This window comes from Rhamphochromis sp. 'chilingali', assembly GCF_963969265.1.
Source record: "Rhamphochromis sp. 'chilingali' genome assembly, chromosome: 4".
NCBI lineage: Eukaryota > Metazoa > Chordata > Actinopteri > Cichliformes > Cichlidae > Rhamphochromis > Rhamphochromis sp. 'chilingali'.
Genome location: NC_137948.1, coordinates 39,297,013 through 39,319,690, shown reverse-complemented (window position 1 = coordinate 39,319,690; position 22,678 = coordinate 39,297,013). Strand labels below are relative to the sequence as shown.

General features: G+C 40.1%; 1 protein-coding gene across 1 annotated transcript; it reads right to left on the bottom strand.

Annotated features, from left to right (window-relative positions):
• Positions 1-24: 24 nt before the first annotated feature.
• LOC308394915 (metal transporter CNNM1-like) lies at positions 25-22,617 on the bottom strand. Its single transcript, XM_080879527.1, has 10 exons — positions 21,099-22,617; positions 12,190-12,333; positions 11,951-12,091; positions 11,631-11,800; positions 11,431-11,521; positions 8,304-8,449; positions 6,264-6,546; positions 3,915-4,007; positions 3,406-3,510; positions 25-1,914 (listed from the first exon to the last, which is right to left on the bottom strand). Exons 1-10 carry the CDS (start codon positions 22,525-22,527, stop codon positions 1,835-1,837), a joined length of 2,682 nt encoding a protein of 893 aa, XP_080735653.1. The 5' UTR covers positions 22,528-22,617; the 3' UTR covers positions 25-1,834.
• Positions 22,618-22,678: the final 61 nt, after the last annotated feature.

Here is a 22,678-nt window from a genome sequence, read left to right as displayed (position 1 = left end):
TTCAGAGGCAGCTCTTCACAGATCACCAAAAACCTGAATGATTTGGGCCTTCAGACATTATTACTGAATCTTTTTCCTACACAATAAGAGTGGCAGGATATTATACTTCACAAAAGTGATCAAAAAAGCGACATGTCTCAACAATCAAAACCGAGAAGGAGCATGATTTCAAGCGATGATGTCATCCACAAACTGGCACTGGGAGTTTTCAGCACTGCTGTCGTATGAACTGTAGGTGGATACATGAAGGAAAAAGAAAAACAAACAGAGCCTTTTAAAGACCGCACCACCACCTCCGCTAACAACGTTTAAGGAGAGTTATATAATCATTACATCCTCTTTGGCTCTGTGGCTCAGCAGCCACAGTTTCTCATACACTCAGCACTGCCTGCAGCACATGTAGCAAATATCAGAGCAGAACAATATTTCAATGCTGGATTATTTCCAAAATAACACTTTCCTGATGTTCTGAGCCATGAGTTTAAAACATGGCATCCATGAAACCCGCATAACCCCCAACAATGAGACTTCTCTAACAAATAGATGACATCATGGTGGCCATTTTTTGGCCGTAGTGTCTACCAACTAAATGCTCACTAGCCCTTTGCTAACACCTCTGCATGGGATGTTTTATTGTTACCACAACAAAACGCTGATTTTAGCCGCTTAAAGCAAATTGCGCCAGACTCCAGGATTTAGGCCAAGCTAAGCTAATCGCTTTCAGCAAGACAGGGAATGACTTTGTGTTCGACATTCAACAGGAGATTTGTCTCCAGCCCACGTTTTACAGACACTTAAATGATTCTCAGACTCAGTGATGAATAAAATGAACAGGAGGTTTAGAGCTCCAATCGTAATACCCACATGCAGTTGAAAAATATATTATCATAACCATATATTTGTCTTCATCTACTGAATCGATTCACCGCATGGGTAGAAACACGTGGGCACATCGAAAGGTTTACATTATATTCGTACATGGCATTCATCCCTATGGATGTGAATTCACTGCTGTAATAGCCTACACCACACAAGCATCAGCAATGCTGGGCACTGATGTTTTCATTTCTTTCTTTCTTTCTTTCTGTTGGCACTTCTAGGCCTCCATACCATCAGGAATCGCTGTATGCTATTTCACTATTTCTCAGTGTGACCACATTTTGTGAGCAACTGGTGGAAAATGCGTGCATATTTCATATGCAGTATATAAAATGCAGGTGTTAACAAATAGAATGCAAATAGATAGTATTTCTGCACTGTAGGCTGAAACTCTAATTATTATTTAAAGGGTGCTAATCAGGCTGCCTCTAAAAGAACCTTTACTATAATTTCACTTGTGCATTTGGAGCAGTACGTACAAAACAGCAACATCTTTGGTGTCTTCCCTCTGTTTCCCGAGCAACATCAGTGTCTTTAGCTCCATTGAAGAAGTGGTCTTACGTGAGTAAAAAAAACCCCTATTTTTCTATAAATCTTTTACATTCACAGTCTTTTCTTTACACATGTGCATCCACACAAGAACCTGGAGATGAGAAGCCATGGCATAGAGCTGAAGCTTGTGTTCTTTGATACAGTGAATCAAAGAGCGAAGGGTTTGGTGCATGTTGCTAAAGCTGCACCCCCGCTTTTTGTTAGGATGGTGTCTTCCACCCACAGGTTCTGTGCATTCTTGGAAACTGGCCCACTTTACGGTCTCCAACAGTGCGGGCTTTTGGAGTGTGTTTTCAGATAAAACTCTGAGAGCTGTAATTCAGCAGCCACATTTGTCTTTACAAACAGCTTAAAGAACCATCACATGATGGAGTGTATTCTGGGCTGTTTCACACACACTCTGCTAGGTTTTCACCAGCGGCTGCTCTGAAATGTCCTCTGGTGTTTTTTCCCCTTCACGAGATTTTTTCCTCTTCTTGTGGCCTGAGGAAACAAAACACATTAACAGTTAAATGCAGAAGGACCGGTGTACCTGTCATACACCTACTAGAAACTACCATACTGTTGTTAGATTTAAATTTATAGACAGCATTTATTTTGGCTTCTAACTAAGGTCACATATTATTGCCAGTTACTAGCATTGTAAGGCTTTGGATCTTAATTTAATGTGTAATTTTTACTAGAAACACATTGAAATGTTTCTGTTTATCAATCGCCTGTCTATGTCCAGACTTTCTGATAAATCAACATGGCTGAGGCTTTTGTTGTTGTTGTTTAAAATAAAATTCTTTTCTTTTCTTTTGGGTTTTTAAAATTGTTTTTAGTTTCTCGTAAAAAGATAAAAACACATCATTGCGCTTGAGGATGAAGTATCATAAAGTAACAGGTTTCTATGAACCAAAAAGTAATTTTCTCAACAAAAAGAAGGAAACACTTTGATCTAAACAATCAGTGGAAACCAAAAGCATCAATTCTTTGCAAACTGGAATAAAAATCAGTCAAATTTGTTTTATACACCAGATGGAGATTGTAGTTTTCACTCATATTAAGCATACATATGTGGAGCATTACATTTAGTTCTATTTTACTCAATCAATCAATCTTTCAGTTTCACTCAGTTTCACTTTAAACGTCCTTTACAGGCTTCTGTAAGCATTTGTTAAGCTGTATCCACACAGGCAGCAATCTGCTCATGGTGTATTGCTTTGAATGGTGAGTTCCAGGCTCCAGTTACTTAGGTAACAATCTAATGTATTTACTGCCCTGTGTCATGTCAATTACCCGTATCCTGTGATCTCATTGGAAATCGCCTCAATCGGTTGCCTTGAAGTTGAGAAAGGTTTATCTCAGGACTGATTCACTTCTCATTAACAGTGATTTTTCACCTGTATTCACTTTAAATATTCACCTAAAGTTGTTGATTATCTTTGACTTTCTATTGTCTCTAATTTCTGCAACGCTTTTAATCCTGCGTGCACAAAGCTTTATTTCTTTGAGGTTTTCATTTCAGTTTGAAATGAAGAGAAGTAAACGATTTGCATAGAAATACCCAAATCAACAAAACTCAAATGTCATATGTCGTTGTTTGTGTATAGTTTTACTTTCATGAAGATTTGTTTTTCAAATTCAGCAGCAGCAGCAGCAGCAGCAGCCTCCTACACATCGATCTGACACAAAGCGCTGGAATCATCGTCCAGAAACAGCACGAGAATACAGAGCAGGCAAGTCCAAAACACTAATGTATGTTTAAGTGTGTGTGTGTGTGTGTGTGTGTGTGTGTGTGTGTGTGTGTGTGTGTGTGTGTGTGTGTGTGAGCGCGCGCGTGTGTGTGTGTGTGTGTGTGTGTGTGTGTGTGTGTGTGTGTGTGTGTGTGTGTGTGTGTGTGTTTGAGTTTGCATGTGAATCAAATCCAAGTAGGAAGTGAGTGAAATGAATAGAAAGGGTTGGTGAATAGGTGGCTTGTGTGTGACTGACTTAGTTTGAGCAGCAGTTTCTTGCCCAGTGTGTCCTCTGAACCACTCAGCGACAGGCTGCTGATGAAAGGGGATGTGTCCGTTTCTATGGGAACAGAGGCCATGTCTGAGAGGGAGAGACAGAGAGAAAGAGAGAGAGAGAGATTATGACCTGTCAGTGATAAATAGCTTTGGTCTCTGCTAGAGGACAGACTAAAGTCCTGTGTGACTCTGTGCTAAGTTTGAGAGCCATGTGCTAAAACTATCTGTTATATTATGTTTGTGTTTGGAGATTTCAAGCTTTTTTCAAGGATAAGCTGGTGGTAAACCTGCCTTACATGCATTAATGCAGAAAAAGATTTTCCGTGATGATGTGTAGTGTGACGAGTGTGTTCTTTTGGAATATTTTAGTGTTGTATAGGTTTCATGTCTGCTGTCACCGTTAAAGACATGGACGTGACTTCCTCTCTGTACCCGTGTCTATATTTTGTGTGGAAGCGTTTATTTTTTAACATAAACCGTTAGACTAACCAGGCTCACATCTGTCCTCTCTGATGTAGGGGATCTCATCCATCCTCAGAAACACCGAATCACTCGGACTCTTCTGGCCATCAGACTTGCTACCTGCAGCAGACACATCCACAGAAACATGTACATCAAAAAACACATGATGTAGTTTGTTTTACTGGATTTTTTACTGGATTTACTGGACATTTAAAAGATGTGAAATCTTTTACTGATTAGTGAATAAAACTGTTTTTAGCAGAAATAGCATGTTTTTCTTGGTTTTGGGTTTTGAAATGTTTGAATCCCATGTTAGACTCTGAGGAAATCGCATTTTTAAAAAACTGGATAACTTTACAGAGTAGATAATTTAATATACCAAATGTTGAACAATAAACTATACAACATAATTGTTTAGTATAATAATTATGAATGAAAATAAAATAGCAACCACTCACTGAAACTCTAGATTAGATAGTAGGTGACAATGGCTCTAACCTTTCAGTTTCCTGGTACAAAGTCTCTCCAATTTCCTGTTTGCTATATGCTAGTAGAGTTGATAAAGGTCACCAGTTAGCAAGTGAGTGAATCCTACAGACTTTAGGATTCACTGATCCTAAAGCTTTTTGAAGTATTTGAAGTAGTTTCCAGGGAAATACTTCAGCCAAACTGAATATTTCCAGCAATGACAGTAGGTCTGCAGTGGGTTAACTTTGTCCTACATGTGGAACAATGTCCTGACCCTCCAATGGACTCCATTGACTAGAGTCCATTGGCGGCTCTATCACTACAGGTAGGTACCATCTACTCCTTGGGCAAGATACTAACACCATGTCTCTGATGCATCCATCGGACTATGAGTGTATGTGAAAGCACTTATGTAGAAAAGGCAGAGAAAAAGCACGTGTATGAATGGGTGAACGAGCCAAGATGTATAAAGTGCTTTGAGTGCTCAGGTAAAGTAGAAAAGCACTATATATTACCAATTCTAAAAAAAGCTTATGTTAACTATCCTAATATTGGTTTTAACATGACTTCTTAATGGCTCAGTCACACTAGAGGAAAAAAATCAGTGGCTGATGTTTGCATTGAATGTTTTCACATTTGGAGCAAATTTAAAGTAGATGCAGTCACAACTTCAGTGCCCAGAAGTTCAGCGTGCAACGCCACAAACTGCTGTGGTCTGAGCTGCACTGACAGCAATCGGCCTCAGGCAATTTGGCAAAGGTAGGCTAATTTATAAATGCAGACAGATTTCCAACAGGCTTCAATCTGTCTAAGTCAGCATGCACCAAGGCATCTGTTTGCAGTAGGACACTCAACTCAGTTGGTTGTGATGTGGTTATATTCCTGTAAACCGCTGCAGAGCACCTGTGTCATTTTGCAGTTAAATTGTTGTCTTGCAGCAACAGAATTTCTGTTGCTGACCTACCAGGTGGGTAGCCTCTGAACGTAAGTAGTTAGTTTAATGTTCAAGTCGTTTAATATGAATTTCTGTGATTGAAGAATGCAGCACATCGGTACTTTTCACCAATTTATCTCAGTTATACTATCACTATACTAGCTTGCATGTAACTGTCAACCCATTCAATCTCAAACTGATAGCAGACTGATGACGTCCTATTGTTGTTTTATTGCTGTCTCGATGCACTAAAATCACTTTGAAGATGGCAACTGACTGTGAGTGACTGCAGATCTGGTCCCAGCCTTCAAACTGACCATTTCAAAGGCAGAAAGTTCATTTTGGTCGAGCTGCAGTCTTCAACCAAGACTGTAGAGACTCTGTGTCAAAAGCATTTGTCGCGACATGTCAACATACATTAAATAATAAGTCAAAAGAAGCGTTTACTTGAATAATAATGACATTAAAAATTAGAAATGGAATAGTAAATGTGGTCAGTACATGTTTACCTTAATGTTTTACCTCATCTAACCAGAAATCCTTTAAACTTTGATTTGCCATCTAATGTTTAATTTTAATCCAAAAACCAGAAATTAATTACTTAAGGAAATTAATACTTACACAGCTCTCAGGGCCGACCCTACACTTAAACTTTTTCTCAAGTAGAAAAAACGAAGAAACCCACACAGCTCATGTCATTAATATTGTCTCTATCATTTCACTCTGTGGTTTTATCTCTCACTCACTCGTTTTTAAACATGCTGTTTTAGGGAGCTCAGGGTATTCAATTCCAGTCATACTGAATATTACACCCTTATCGATTTAGGAAAAAACTCATTTGCAGGAGTGGCATGGCTTTCTACCTCTGATGGCTCAAATAATCTCTTACTGACATCACTGTGACATGAAACCTGCTTCAAGTCATCCCTGTTGTCACGGTATGACGCCATGTCTCTGGAGTCGAGGATACTTACGGACAATGCGGTTCTTCTCATTCAGCAGGGAGGTGCTGTGCGGCACACTGGACTGCTGTCCCCGGGTTCGGGCTGAACTGGGCCGACTTGGCTCCCTGGGTGGGGGCATAAGGGTGGCAGTAGTGTGGTCTGGGGGCATCAGTGTGGTGGTGGTGGGCTCTGGTGCTGGAGGCCCGGGGGTCGGGGAGTTGCTTTCTGTCAGACGGGTGTCAGCATCAGGGGTCTGAGGGGAGCTGTCCATCCGGGTAGCTGTTACTGCATTCTGGTAGTGACTCCGGGTGATCTGATACATAGAAGCAGAGGATTATGGGTATTATTAAGAGTTGAACGTGAACCTATTCTTTTCTAAAAGTTTTTGTGTAATTCGATTTTATTACACCCTGTTATATCTAATAATTAATAGTGTAAAAATCTCTTATTTTTGTCCATTTTTGACTAAATGTTTTTTCCTTATTCAGTGTGATGTAACGCCCATCATATCAGACTTGTCTTTACTTGTCATGGTCAACTTTCTTTTTGTCTTTTGCTACAAGTGAGATGAAATCAAGGACAATGTTAATGAGGACGGTAACGTGTGCTGCTTAGTTCGAGAGATCTCATTAAATATTCATTGTCTCAAGATCATTTGTGTCATCGTTAATGATCCTCAGGCCTTTTGTGTTGCACCATTGTCACAGTATAGCTTTCTTTCAACACTGCGAGAAGTCGTCTGAGAAAACTGAATTTCATCACTAGTACCTCGTCCACTCAGACACCGATGCCCTCTAACCACTGCCAGGAAAGGCAATCATTAAGTTACTGTTTAAAAAAACTGAAGCTTTAAGGACAAGCTCGCTTTAGCACTCAGTGGTGATGTTAAATTTAGGAGTAAGTGATTTGGTTATACAATAATGTCAGTGAATGTTCTGCATCTGATATTTGATATCCAAACAAATATGGCTGTGAGTGTGTGTGTACACTGTAATAGCACTGTACTGCCAAGGTTGAAGGCGACTGGATGATTGTGATGATTGAGATATGTAAAGAACAAAAAGATGGAAATGAAGAGAATTCTCCCGTCATTAGTTACACTGTGACTTTGCATGGTCCTCTGAAGGACTGATCCTAATATTTTTCCTTAGTTTCTTCATATTGATCAGAACTCAGTTTGTAGTTTACCATAACAGGGATTTTAATATATCTGAGTCTATCCCAGTAACATTTGTTGTATACTGTGGGGGTGGATTTAATTTTGGGTTTTTTTTTTCAATTCAATTCAATTTTATTTATAAAGCGCCAAATCACAAAAACAGACGCCTCAAGGCGCTTTATATTGTAAGGTAGACCCTACAATAATAACACAAGATTGTGGGCAATCTTGTGTTACACTTTCCCCCGTCTGTCTTTTATCTGATTTCATTTTGTTCTGATAGCTGACGCCTAAGTGACCAGAGTTTTTTCAGTCCGAATTTCAGTCAGGGAAATATTTCTTCCAAGGATCTATGAGCAAAAGATTTTAGGAATGTCAGACTTCCTCCAAACATGCTCTTCATTAATACAGTTCTTCAGCAAACTCAGAGCAGTCACATAAGCCTAAGAACAAACCAAAAAACTAAATATTTGTTCCTTGACCAATGTGATGTAAGAGCCCATCATACCAGAATGTATTAATCTAATGTTATATTATGAATGAGATGGAACACAGATGCTGGCAGCACAGTTTTTATTTACTTATGTATTATGGTAGATCTACAATAAGCATTCAGACATTTCAGTAATTCTGTAATTTTATAAAATAATCCCGTTATGAAGTTCAGTCTCTGGTTTGGTGCCGATAATGGTCCTTCAACAAAATCCCCAAATTAAATGAAGTAAGAAAATTCCAACATGTAGCCTCATATTTAGTCTCAGCAAAAAGTTAATAAATGTAATGAACTTTTTTCAGTCATGGTTATACCGTCTCCCTCTCCATTCAAGTCAGAGTACATGTGCATTGTAAAGCATGTCGTCTTTCCAAATGAAAAGAACGCTTTCAGACACCATGTGAGTTTCAGGTTTTACCTTGATGAGCTGAAGGTGAGTGAGCTGCCTTACAGAGTAGTCTGGCAGGTAGACATTCCCCCCTCCATTCAGCTGGCTCATACTTCCCCCATAGAGCATCGACTCAGAGCGGTCCAAACCGCTGCTACGAGAGGGCGATCTGTGGACTGCAAAGGAGGATATGATATCAAACATGTATCTTTTAACAAGGACAGAAAAATGGTAGAGGAGTGTCAGTCAAATCACGAAAGATCTCAGGGATGTCGCTGCAGCTGCATGGCAGTTAAAAAACTCAGAAGTGTTCACATTACGCCCTGTTATATCTAATATTTAATACTGTTAGACTCCTTACCACACAAATCTTACAATAATATTTAAATATTTAAATGCTGCCACTCAGAGCATTTAAATGCTACAACTGAAGATTTTTGAAGAGTTTCAGAGCATTTTCACAAATACACTATGTGTTTGCACAATTTCACTCAAGCAGTATATTATGCATGTTTAGGGAACTAGTGTTCATTCACTACACAGTGTTTGCTTCATGGTGGAGTCACTAAGGGACACATGCAAATGGCAGATCTCACATTTTACATTTAACCTAATATTTAAATACATCGCGTTCCAAATTATTATGCAAATTATATCTTTCTCTAATTTTTCTAAATAGTTGGTCAAGTGACAGTCAGCATAATTTTCGAGTCATCAACCATTAGAGTATAATTCAAATGTTACTCAACAAAACTGCCAATAAAAACAGTATGTTTTTCAAAAATAAAAAAGTTAAAATGCACTGTTCCAAATTATTACGCACACAGAGTTTCAAAACATTTTATAGGTTGTAGAGAAGTGAAAATGGTCATTTGTTGAATTTGCAGCATTAGTAGATCAATTTTACTGAAATCAAAAGCTATTTCAATCAAAAACATCAGGTCAAGTTACATATTAACATTGGAGCCCTTATTTGATAGCAGTTTTACAATTCTTGCATCCATGGAACTTGTGAATTTTCAGAAAGTTTCTACTTTGTCTTTGCAGGATGTCAGAATAGCCTCGCAGAGCTGCTGTTTGGATCTGAACTGCCTTCCACCCTCATATTTTTTTTTGCTTGAGGATGCTTCAAAGGTTCTCAATAGGATTGAGGTCAGGGGAGGATGGAGGTCACACCATGAGTTTCTCTCCTTTTATGCCGATAGCAGCCAATGATGCCGAGGTATTCCTTGCAGGAGATGGTTCATTGTCTTGCATGAAGATGGTTTTGTTGCAGAAGGCACAGTTCTTCTCTTTTTACCATGGAAGGAAGTGGTCAGTCAGAAACTCCACATACTTTGCAGGGATCATTTTCACACCTTCAAGGACTCTAAAGAGGCCAACCAGCTCTCTCCCCGTGATTCCGGCTCAAAACATGACTCCACCACCTTCTTGCTGACGTTGCAGCCTTGTTGAGACATGGTGGCTGTCCACCAACCATCCACCACTGCATCCATCTGGACCATCCAGGGTTGCAATGCACTCATCAGGGAACATGACTATTTGAAAATTAGTCTTCTTGTAGTTCTGGGCCCACTGCAGGCATTTCTGCTTGTCAGAATTGGTTAGGGGTGGCCGAATAGAAAGTTTATGCACAACTGCGAGTCTCTGGAGGATCCTACACCTTGATGTTCGCAGGGCTCCAGAGGCTGCTTTGCTTTGGCCTTTTAGCAGCTGCTCACTTAATCTCATGTATTTGTCTGGCAGAAACCTTCATCATTGTGCCTTTATCTGCACGAACCTGTGTGTGCTGTGAGTCAGCCATACATCTCTTAAAATTATGGTGATCACACTTAAGTTTTCGTGAAATATCAAAGGTTTTCATTACGTGTCCAAGGCATTCAACTATTGCACACGTTTCAGCAGCAGAGAGATCATTTTTCCTTCCTATATTGCTTGAAAATGATGGTCTGCTTAATAATGTGGAACATCCTTCTTTAGTAGTTTTTCCTTTAATTGGGCTCACCTGGCAAACTAATGATCACAGGTGTCCGAGACTGATTTCAGTCATCCAAAGAGCCCTGAGACACAATTCCATCCATGGGTTTAATTGAAAAACAACTTATTTAATCTTTATGACACAATTTGCATAATAATTTGGAACACGGTGTATGTTTTTATTCAATTACAATGAAACAAAAATCTGTGCCTTTAACTTTATGTGCCTAACAAGCATATATAACTGCACAACTGAAAGCATTCTATCATAATCTTTAATGAATAAACTGTGAATTATCACTATACTCTTCAAAGCAGACAAATACAATAAAATACAAATTTTCTTATTATCAGTCTTCTTGTTGCTTTAAAAAAACATTCATCAGCAAACTACTTAAAAACATGCCGAGATTTTTAGAGTTTCAACTAGAACTAAATCTTTCAAATTTGCTTTGATTTTAAAATCCTCTCACTGATCAAGGAAAGGTTTGATATCTGGCGACTCATTTGTTTATATCTGATAGAAAGTGCGTTACAGTCTAGGGTGGAGGTTTTACATCTTCTGTATACTCTTTTTTTGGTGTGTCATGATGAATTTGCAGTATTTATATTTATAAATGGTGAAGCTGTTTCAGAGTATGTGGAGTTCTGGCTTCATGCTCGTTGGTTTATAAACTCATTTTTAGTTTTTCTGTGAATTTGTGTTGATTTTTGCTTCTATCATTTTGACAGCAGATACTAAAGGTTAATAATCAGGCCACACACAGTGCTTAACAAGTTTATTAAATCACCTGTGATACAAAAAACAAACCAAACAAGACAAATGTTTTAGAAACTTAAAAATGAAAAATGATTAAATTGATTTGACTGAATTCATATTTTATACCCACGATTTTATGTTATTATGAGGGTAAGTAAGTCCAATTTGGCATGATAATAAAAAAGTGCTTTACTATTTTATTTCTGCTTTTTCTAAAATAGTAAGTTTAATAGACAATAACTATGTTTTAGCATTAAAGAGCGTGGGCATACTAGCGTATTAACCATTATAGAAACATAAAAAAACGATGTTGCAAATTAACAATAATGTTAATCTAAGACTGCTGTGGTATAAACCTTACATTCGGTGGTGGTCTAATATATTTGTAAGTTCAATGATGTTTGGGAAAGTCTTTTGTACCTGCTGGCATGATGGCCGGGACCCCGAAATAAGAGAACGCTCCATTCTCGAACTTCAGTGCCTCCTTACCAAACTCTACTTCAACTCGACCCTGCAAAATAATATTGGAGAAATATAACGTGATCTGACTGACTGGCACACAGGATATCATAGCCATAGCTAATTACTGCCATGGCGGAAGGTCAAATTCTTACAGGTACCTGTAGCACTAGGATGAAATAGTCCACTGGTTTGTTGCGCTGGAACAGGAAATGCTGAGAGGCTCGTTTGTTCTTCTCATCAAACTTGAGTTCTTGAACCACACTGGGGTGTTTGATGAGCCTCAATAAGATCTTCTCTGAGATGTGTGTTGGTTTGAAGGGCTCCACTTCTGAAAAAAAGCAAAAAGATACAGGATTGGGTGAAGACAAACGCTGCAAATATTCTTGTTACAGTTGCTAAAACACTGATGTTCTTGTTGCATATTATGCAGAAATGTAAGCGCTCTGACAGACAGAGAGGCGATTTGATTGGCTGCTACCTGTGGAGAGGAAACGATGTGTTGCCAGGAGAAGCTGGGGGGAAATCTTCACTTTCATCTCATTTTCTGACAGTTTGAAGATGGAGAAGTCCTGCTGCTTTCGCTCATGATGAGAAACACGACGCTTTGTGCGATTATCAGCTTAGACACATAAAAACAGCCTGATTAACTCTTACATTTCCATGTATTTTGACCACGTACGTACATTTGAGCTTATGCACGTGTGTTTGCACACATACTGTAGAGATCTGTCTCATCCAAGATCTCTGACTTGATGATTTCCTCAATGACATCCTCCAGGGTCACGATGCCCATCACCTCGTAGAAAGGGTCACCCTCACCCTCGTTGTTAACACGCTGCACGATGGCGAGGTGGGACTTCCCTGCATGCACAGTGAGTCTCGAATCAGTGTCACTTTTCACTCAAAGCCATTTGCAGTATGTATAAATACAAGGAAATCCATTCAGATTACCCAGCTGTAAATATAACCTTTTTTAATATTTAAAACAATATGCAATATGGTCCTGTTTAACTTTTACACAGCTTCACAAATATCACTAATGGAAAAGAAATTTCAACAGCAGCGTGCAAAGTCATTACCTTTGACTGAACTATTATTTAACAACCTTGTATGAAGATGAGTATCAGAGTGATAGTAGCTTCTATCCCCAGTGTTTCATTTTTTATATGGATGTTCTCCAGTAAGATCCATGACTGGTTGTCACAGTAAACTGTGTGGAGTGTGATGATTGTTAGTGGACCCACATGCAGAACACAGGTGGAATTTAACATATGCATTTAATGCTGGAGCAGTCAAAAAAAGCACAGTCTAAAAACAAAAAATAAAATCCAAGAGTTATGAGGAATTACTACACTGGGGTACACACAGCAATGTGGGACAACTCGACAAAGGCAAGGGGAGACTGAGACAATAAATACCAAAGGTACTGAGGCTTGAAAAAGCAGGTGGGAAACACAGCAGAAACAAATCATGAACAACAAGACAAGGGAAGTAGAACTCAATGTAAAGCACCGGTGACAAAAGACTACCAAAGTAAAAGAGGAAATACACAATCAGTTGACAACAGACTCAAACATATAAACTTTACACAGCAGGGCACAAGGGAAAGAAAATAACAATAGAATATAACAAAATAAACCTAAGGCAGAAAGTTCATGAAAATAACTAGAAAAAAAGGGAAACACAGAACTAGAAGTCAGTGAAGTCAAATGTGACAAACAAGAATACACAATAATGAACAAACAGAGAACCAACAGAACATTAAAGAGCACTTCCCCCTCAAGGGCAACAACTTACAACTTTGCTTTGTTTTTATTACATTTTCTTTTTATTGCAACATGCTGACGTCAGTCTTTTTAAAAAATTACGATACGATGATGTCACAAACAAACAAACACAACTTCGTAATATGGTCATCTCATTCACACTTCTCTGGCTCTAAGCACAGAAGCCTCGCCCACCTGCCGATTAACTCTGTAATGTTTACGAGGAACAGGCAATCAGAACAAAGTAAAGTCAGAAGGAGAGAGGAAGCTCCTAAAAACCCACAGTGAAGGGAATTATGGGCTGCACAAAGACTCAGTATAAGATAAACAAGGATTATTTTGAAGTATAAGTCATGCAAAGCTACCCTAGTACAGACCCTTAAAATTGAGGCAATCGATTGCTGGAAACAATTTTATAAAATGATGATTGAATTTGTTTAACTTGACTTACTAACAGTAGACCTTTTGATTCTTGAGATGTGAGACTTGGAATACAGTTATCCTGTAAAGTGTTGGTGTGTCAAATAAGATGATTAGATTTCATATTTAGCCTCTGGATTAGATTTAAGTAATGCTCCTTCCCTTTCCACTGCACAGTATGAGGCATAATGACTGAGTGGAGCTGTGCTGTCTGATGTTCAGTAAGTGGAGCGCCAGCGGGAGCTGAATGGAGTGGGTGTAACAGCAGATGGGATTTAATACAAAGGGCGCTCTGGATGCAAAAACACAATCCATCATATGAAAGTCTGCATGCTCCTGCTGTGTTTACTTCCAGGTTGATGAGTGTGCGCTTTTGGAGGTAGCATCTTGTGGCGTTCCCAAAGATAAATGGCATAATTAATAATCCATGCACTGCTGGATGAAAATCTTGTTTGGGAGCATATTTTACAAAGGAGAAAAACAAAACAAAATGATGAAGTGCTTAGTCAGGCTGACAGGATTGTCTTTTGATCTTATTTTGTTTGAGATGTGTAGGAAACATAATGGAAGAGCGAGTTCACAGAGTAAAGAGTGAGCCCTTGTTTGTAGCCCCTCCTATTCTCAGCAGCCTGGCTTCAAATGAACTTCCTCGCTCTCTGCTCTTACACTCTTTGCCTGCCAAATACTACCTCGCACACACTGATGCACAAACACAGACTAACACAAATGCACACGATTCTGGATTCTGGCAGTGTTTCTTGTAGATAAATAGGTCAGGCGTACATCCAAAGTGGACTGAGAGAGGCTCATGTGCAGTGCGTTCTCTCACAGTATTCTGTTTTTTAAAGACGGCAACTATGTCTCAGTGTCTTTCCTTGCACAATTACATCTTTCATTTATTCAAAGCAAGTGTTTTGGAATTTAACATTTTTATTCTTGACTTTTAACAGCTATATTGTAAAGGCATCAATCATATCATTAAAAACGAGCAAAGTGTTATTTCAGGCCAGCCTCAAAACAAAGCTCAACTGCCATCCTGGTGAATAAAAAAAAGAACGAAAGAAAATGGCTGCCTTCATTTCACTTGGGGAGATGGCGTTGGGTTAGCTTCCTCCGTAAGGTCTCAGGGCAAACTAAAGTAGCTTTAACTGGTCTACATAAGTCAAAATATAGACATATAAAGCATCTTTATACCATATAAAGCATCATAAAAGATAAAACAATAATTTATTGACAATAGAACAGAAACACAGTTGACCTGCGATTATTGTGTTCTTCTTTTGTCTTTCCTTTTCTTCCTCCTATTATTATTGTTATTGTTATTATTATTATTAGTTGTTGGGTTTTAGTTGTAATAGTAGTGGTAGAAGTGTATGTGATAATTAAGTACATTTTAAACAAAACATTTTTTAAACATACTTTACTAATTTATTTATTATTTATTTATTTATTGTCTATAGCCTTGCAACTTTTTTTAGACAAACTAATCTTATCAAAAGTTTAGGATTCCTTTAAACCTTCAACTCCTGGAAACAATGTCTCCTTGCACCAGCTGTTTTAAACTATGTCTTCTTATGGCAGCTGACATGTCTGAACTGAGCTCATCCTACAGGTTTCATTCCTGTAAAGAGGGACTGACTACAGCAAAACCAAGACACAAGAAACGATGCATAGCATTCATAAGGTTCAATTCTTCAGATCTGAAGAAGCCTCATGGATGACAGGTGAAATGTCCTCATGTAACTTGCCTTTCTTCCCAAGCCACTTATGGGGAAGTTCAACATAAGGTCAAAATTACAAGTTTTACATCTGGCTCCTAGCGTTATTTATGTTAGATTTCCCCCGTTTGGAGATATTGGCTGTAGAGATGTCTGCCTAACAAAAAGGCACTCCCCTTGAGAGGATCAAATTGCCAAAAATATGCATTTATTAAACATCTAAGGCGCTTTCCTGAAACCATTACTCTGTTATTTTTTTTAAATCCACAGATGTGGCTGAACAGATTTATGTAGGCACTATTTTCTTTCTGTTTAACTACATTTTCAATCCAAAAAAACAAAACAGAAACCCTGTGCTGCTAGCTAATGTTACAGTTCAGCCATATCAATAACATGAGCCTCTCTTCACAGAAAGATGTACTCGTCTCTCTGCACAGTTTATGGTTGGAGCATTACAGCGCTGTGAATAAATATTTATCCTCTTCCTGATTTTGTAGCTGTTTTTGGATCTTTGTCACCATCAAATCTTTCAAATCACCAAAGAAATGTCCAGTTTTATTATGCTGTTTTTAAATATAGCTTACTTTAAAAAAACAAAGCAAAAAGCAGAGAAAGGAAAGAATTATATAGCTGGACCTTGCTATTGTGTTTCACATGATCGTCCTGCCACATAACTCAAGACCTCTTGAGCTTCAACTCACTAACTGATGTCCGGACATTTTCCATTAGGACAGCAGAATTCATGATTCCATCAATTACAGCAAGTCATCCAGCAACAAAGTCCCAGGCTACCTACCACCGCCATGCTTGACCTTTGGTATGAAGTTCTTTTTATGAAGCACTGAACTAGTTTTATAATCGATGTAACAGGATGTAAGCCTTTCACCAAGTTCTGCTTTTGTCTCGTCAGTCCATAAAATATTCTCCCAAAAGACTTGGAGGGCGTCAAGATGTTTTTTTAGCCAATCTAAGATGAGCCTCTGTTTTCTCTTGGTCGACAGTGGTTTTCTCTCCCACGGATGCCATTTTTGTTCACTCACGTTCTCACTGTTGAATCGTAAGCACTGATCTTAACTGAGGCGAGTGTTCTTTTGAGTTCTCTGAGTTCTCGATGTGCTCTTAGAGTAGTGTTGGTAGGCCAGCCACTGTTCCAGATTTTCTCCATTTATGCATAGTTCACTGTAGTCCCACAGCTTTAGAAACTTCTCTGTAACCCTTTCCAGATACAGTTGGCAATTACTTTTCACATAGGGCCAGGTAGCTTTGAATAACTTCTTCCCTTGATATATGAAATGATAATTTAAAAATGACATTTTGTATTTACTAAAATATTACAATTTGTTTGATGATCTGAAAACAGGCAAGTATGACAAATATGCAAAACTAAGAAATCATATAAAGAAAATAGTTCCTATTTGAAAATGCGTCATTCTAAAATGTCTCTTAAACAGATTATGGACTGAAATGTAAGAAGTGGACATGAGAAAGAACAGATGGCGGAGAGACAAACTAGAAATACAGCACACTGAATATTTTATACTCTCCCTCCTTGGAGACTGCATACTGAGGGGAACTGAGAGAAGGGAGAGGATTCAGAAAAAGAAAAAATAGTGTAAAGGGATGAAGAATTTACACTAGAAGGACAGCATAACTTGATGCCTGTCATTAGATAAAGCTGACCTAAACTAACATTCACTTCTTCTTTTTTTTCACTGCATGTCCATCAGTGAAAACTCATACTGTAGTGTTTTTGGTGGTAGTAATGAAATCTGACTTTCACTGACAAAACTCCTTTCCTAGTTTCAGTTCTCTGTTAAACCCACTTTGATCAAGCTTTCTGTGCAGGGCTCTTATTCAGCTTCCCACCTGTTTAAAGAACCCTATGCCTGGCAAACTAAAGGTCCCCTGTACTGGTGCTGCCGTTGTACACAACAGGAAATGTGTTACTTGGCTGCTTTCATTTGTGCCAGACACACTGCTTAGCATTCCGGCCAAAGAATCCCTGTGCAGTCTCACCAGACCAGCAGACTCTCTGCTGCAGCTCTGACCTGCCTTCAGATGCAGTCACATCAATGTTTTACTTACTTTCAATCAATTATCACCTCTGCTAACCAGCCCTCCTGTTACTCTGTTCTGCACTGCAGCTAATGTGCTGCAGTTCTGCACTGCAGCTAATGCGCTCTCTCTCATTAAACACTGGTTAACTATTTTCCCTGTTATAGTCAGAATTTAGGTCTGAAGTGTAATTTTAGCAATAATTACAATGTTTTAAATGCACTCGAAAGAAAAGGTTGGATGTAAACTGACCTTTCAGCCAGAGCTGAGGTTTAATGTCAACATCTTTTGCGACCAGGCTCTAGCTCCGCTCATATTCATCTTTGGTAACTTCAGTACTTCTACTACTCCTCACAACTGAAAACACAAAAGTAACCGTGAGTGTGTATCTAGAGCTTTACGAGGGATGGCATCTCCTGCTAAAACATTAGAATTACCCAATGATATAATGTATATACCTCTGAAAATGGTCACTGCAAGCATATTAGATACTTTAAGTATATTTTGGTACTAAAACTACTAAAACTGTGCCTTTTACTTCTTTTTTAAAAGAATACATAATACTCAAAAAAGCCAACATAAATCTGGCTCTTATGAAATCCTGCTCTACATATGATACCATCTGCATGACGACAAGGCGGCACATAAGCAAGAAAATTGTACAAAAGGTTTTCTACACCAGATTTCAACACTGTCCTTATTGCTTTGTGCTTATTGCTGAACAAATATGCCTGTGGCCTGCAGACTGCTCTGTTTAATCATCTAAATGCTATGCAAATAAATATGGTATGATCATGCTTTAAGGCTAAAGTGCAAAACTGTGTTTGCATAAAAGATAATCAGCCCTTTATTTGTAGTTATTCCTCAGAATTTCATTTCTTTAGTTTTATGTTCCTTTTTCTTGATGATTGAAAGAGCTCTGGCTCAAATCAGCCCACAAAGCCAGCAGGCATATGTCGAGCAACCACTGATGCATTATACAGTACTGTGCAAAAAGACTTGAGGCACTGCTTATTTCTTAGTATTTTGCTTCCAAGCAGTCAGACTTTCTTGTCATTTTTAAAGCGATAATTCTTCAGGCTTTCTAAAAGATCTTTTAAAGTTTTTATTTGGGATTTTTTCCACTCATTTCCAGTTCAGTCTTTGTACCTAACCGTTTTCAGAGGGATGTTTTTGTTTTTTCCAAGGATGAACCAGGGTGGTGTCTACACAGAACAAATCAATTAATAAAGAACCAGTTTTGAGTTGTACCTTTAGACACTTTGTTACTACCAACCTGCCACAAAAACACATCATTTTCATGTTTTAATGGGATCAATAAAAATGCCAAAAATAGCACAGTTTAACAGGCATAAAATAGTATATTTAAATCAACAAGTTGATTCCCAAAGAGTTATTAGCCAAACACGTCATATCTCATCTCCTCACATATTGTGCAGTGTGTCCTTAAAGAATCCGAGGAAACCTACAAAAGAAGAAGAAGGCCTAGAAATCTATCGACAGTTGATGAACAGTATATGAGAGTCATGTCTATAAGAATTTTTTTTTGGAAAGATTTAACAGGAGAGATCTAACAAATCACACGAGAACTGAAAATGAGCAGAAATCTGGTCTTCTGGAGTGATGAATCCAAATGTGAACCATCATCAATATGCAAGAAGGAAGACAGGAGAGAGGTGCAACAATGCGTGTCTACAGCCATCGGTAAAACATGTTTTGCAGTTGCTTTTCAGCCAGTGGTGTTTGCAATTCACAACTGATGGAATTATGAATAAAGACAAAGCACATGATGATTTTGACCCGCTGTGAAATACCATCTGGAAAGTGTCTGAATCCCAACAGCTTCGTATTTCAGCACAAAAATGATCCCAAACACACCGCCAATGCAGTATAAGCATGCCTGGATAGTAAAACCTCAATATTATTGAAGCAGTTTGGGATCATTTTAACAGAGGACAGAGCAAAAGGCAGACCCTGAAGACTACTTAAAGAAATGAGAAGAACATCTGCCTAAGAGAGTTCAGGCTGTGTTAAAGAATAAAGGTGATCATTGACTATTGCTTTTATTACTATTATTTGTTCCCATTTCCTAGAAAGTTTTAAAGAAATGAAGGGTGCCTTAAGACTTTTACACGGTGCCATAGATCACCCTGCAGCTGTGTGTTTCCTGCAGCTCTCTTTGTGAGCACCAGCTACTGCAGGAGTCTCACTGAAATGAATAAAAGGGCCTGAGTTTTTCTGCTGCAGTGCCTACACAGAGACAAGGAGGCACAGGGAGACACACACACACACACACACACCAAGGACAGACCTTGTTTATAATCCTCTGACTGTGTAGATTATCTCATCCAGATCCCTTTGTTGCAGAGCGACACAAGAACTATATTTGTGTTCATCCTGCAGCTCTGATGGCATCTGGCTTCATACAGTACAAGCTACTACATAATCCAAATATATGCAGCTCATTTTAAATCCACACACAGGTCTTGCTTGTCTGTTACAGGATGTGTAAGACAAGACAAACTTTTTGTGCTTAAAGCTAAAGAGTCAAACAGCTTACATTTCTGGAAAATTCTACCATTACCAAGCTTATAAAATGTTTCCAAAAGCATTTCACTACAACACGCTTAAAAAGATGTTCAGAATAAATAGAAACCCCTCTGTGACATTTGGCAGTGAAAGCTTTTCGCTGTTTTGTGCCAAAACAGACAGAAATACAAACGTCTCCCGCAAACAGAGTCTGCCTGGGCCAAGGTGTCCTCTATTTATCTTCCTCTCCTCACCACAAACACAGCAGAAAAAAGTGCTGACTTTGCAGGGTCCCTGAGAATGCAGGAAGGCGGTGATAAGCAGCAAGGTCTGTGATTGGCCAATTCGAACCCCACCCATTTAAAACTAGAGTAAGATGGAACAGCCTGCTGCCTGCATGCAGGGTGGAAGACTGCTTCGAATCTGCAGGGGAAGCTGTGCACACTGCAAAAACACAAAAAGGGGGAAAAGAACAGCTCCTTTTCAGCTTCAGATTGCAACAGTGCATATTTGCATTCCATCTGGAGATGAAAGAGGGTTAAGCACTGCTGCTAAAAGATAGGTCAGCTGTCTCAGCTGCAACTTCCAGGGCCCATATCATTCTCGAATTTAAAGGTGGCAGAAAACAAATTATGTGTCAGTACACAAGTTCCCGTCTCAAGTTCATACATTAAATACCAGTTTATTAGAGGGTTTGATTTCCCTGTGTGAATGCCACAAGTGCCGCAGTGAGACATTGAGTCCTTCCTGCTCCCTTTCTCAACTGTAGCACTTCAAAGCGCCGGAAAACATCTGCAAAGCATCACAAGTATGATGAACTGCAGAAAAAACTTTCTTGTTAAAAACAGGACTCATGAGTGCAAAGATAAATCAAGTTCAAGTACACAACAGGAATGTTTCGGGGTTGTTGGGTTTTTTTTGTTGTTTGTTTGTTTGTTTGTTTGTTTGTTTGTTTGTTTGTTTGTTTGTTTGTTTGTTTGTTTGTTTGTTTGTTTGTTTGTTTGTTTGTTTTTGCCACCTCTCACCTGCTTTTCTCACCCAGGTTACTTACAGAGTCTGTTACAGCTTAAGTTATAAACTTGAAGCACCAGCAACCTGCTAACATGCCACACCCACTCCCTTCTAACACCCTTCTCACCTTTCTTGAACTCCTCCAGCATGGCGTCCAGTTTAGTGTCGTTAAAGACGCAGTGCAACGGGTGTTTGTAGAACTGGGTGATGGTCTTCAGGGGGGTGCAGTCGTCCGGGTCCACAAACGCCAGGTCCTTCACAAACAGAATGTCCACGATATTGGATCTCTCGTTCTCAAATACCGGAATCCTCGTGTATCCGCTCTGCATGATCTCGGACATGGTATTGAAGTCCAGCACCGCGTCCGAGGCCAGCATGTAGCAGTCGGTCAGCGGAGTCAGGACGTCCTCAACAGTTTTGGTGCGCAGTTCTAGTGCTCCCTGTATGATGTTGAGCTCTTCTTTTACCAAGTCGTGGTACGGGTCGGTGACTCGCAACATTTCCAAGAGTTTCTCTCTGGTGTAGAAGTTGGAGATCTCCTGGTTTAAGATGAGGTCCAGCAGCTTGCTGATGGGGTATGAGATGGGGAAGGAGAGAACCATGAGCAGCCGTGTCACCCAGATGGTTTTGGATGCGATGGCCAGGCCGTGGCGCGATGCGACCGAGTGTGGAAGAATCTCCCCGATGAAGAAGATCCCGAAGGCGCAAATGACCGTGGAGAGCCAGGTCATGCCCAGGATCTGGCACATCCACACGGCGAGCGAGGCGTTGATGATCGCGTTCCCCAGCAGTAGAGTGCACAGGACGTAGTTACCATGCCGACGCACAGACTCGATTTTCCGCGCGTAGTTCTGTTCCGTGTCGGTGCCGCTGTTCTGGAGGACCTGTAGCTCCACTGGATCGAGCGCCAGGAGGCTCAAGTTCAGCCCGCTGAACAGAGCTGACAGCCCGAGCAGGAGGACGGAGACCAGCACTTGCAGCCAGAGCTCCGGCACTGCTGAGCGCTCCTTCACGGCCACCCAAAAATCTTTAGTCCGGTAGTGTTCCCATTTGGATCCGTCAAAGGCGCACATGGAATAATATTTAATCTTCTCCCCTCTCCGCAGGTCTTTGGCCAGCAGCTCCACCAGCACCGAGTTCTGACTGGAAGCAGACTTGAAAGAGCCCAAAACCTCGATGTCGGAGGTGCTGGCGTTCTTGTCCATGCACATGTTTCGCTTCGGGTGAACTTGCCCCTCTCTACCGGGAGTTGGCTCTTCGATGAAGGCGATCCAGGGCGCGGCATTGTTGGCACGAGCACGATTGAGCTTCTGCGAGGAGGTGGAATAGTAGACCCGAAGTATGAAGCGAGTCCCCTCGGTGGCTTTCAGCACCCCGTCCTCCACGGACAGCTCCGCCCCGGTCTCCTCTGGTCGAAAGCCGAGCAACCCGAGCGCCGGGGCTGGCAGCAGCGAGCAGGCGCAGAGGAGCAGAAGCAGCCGGCTCAGGGAGAGCGGAGCCCCGTAGCAGAGCAGGGAGACGGCTCGGTATCGCGCGGCCGCATTGGATGCAGCCATGATGCGGTGTGAGAAGCTCTCTCAGTCCACGGTCTCCGGGTCACGTGCCGCGCGGTTCCGGTCCATGTGGAAGAAGGAGGGACCACCAGCGCTCCGCTGACTGCGGTGCTGACAATGATGTTCGCCAGCACACACACACATACAGAGGGGC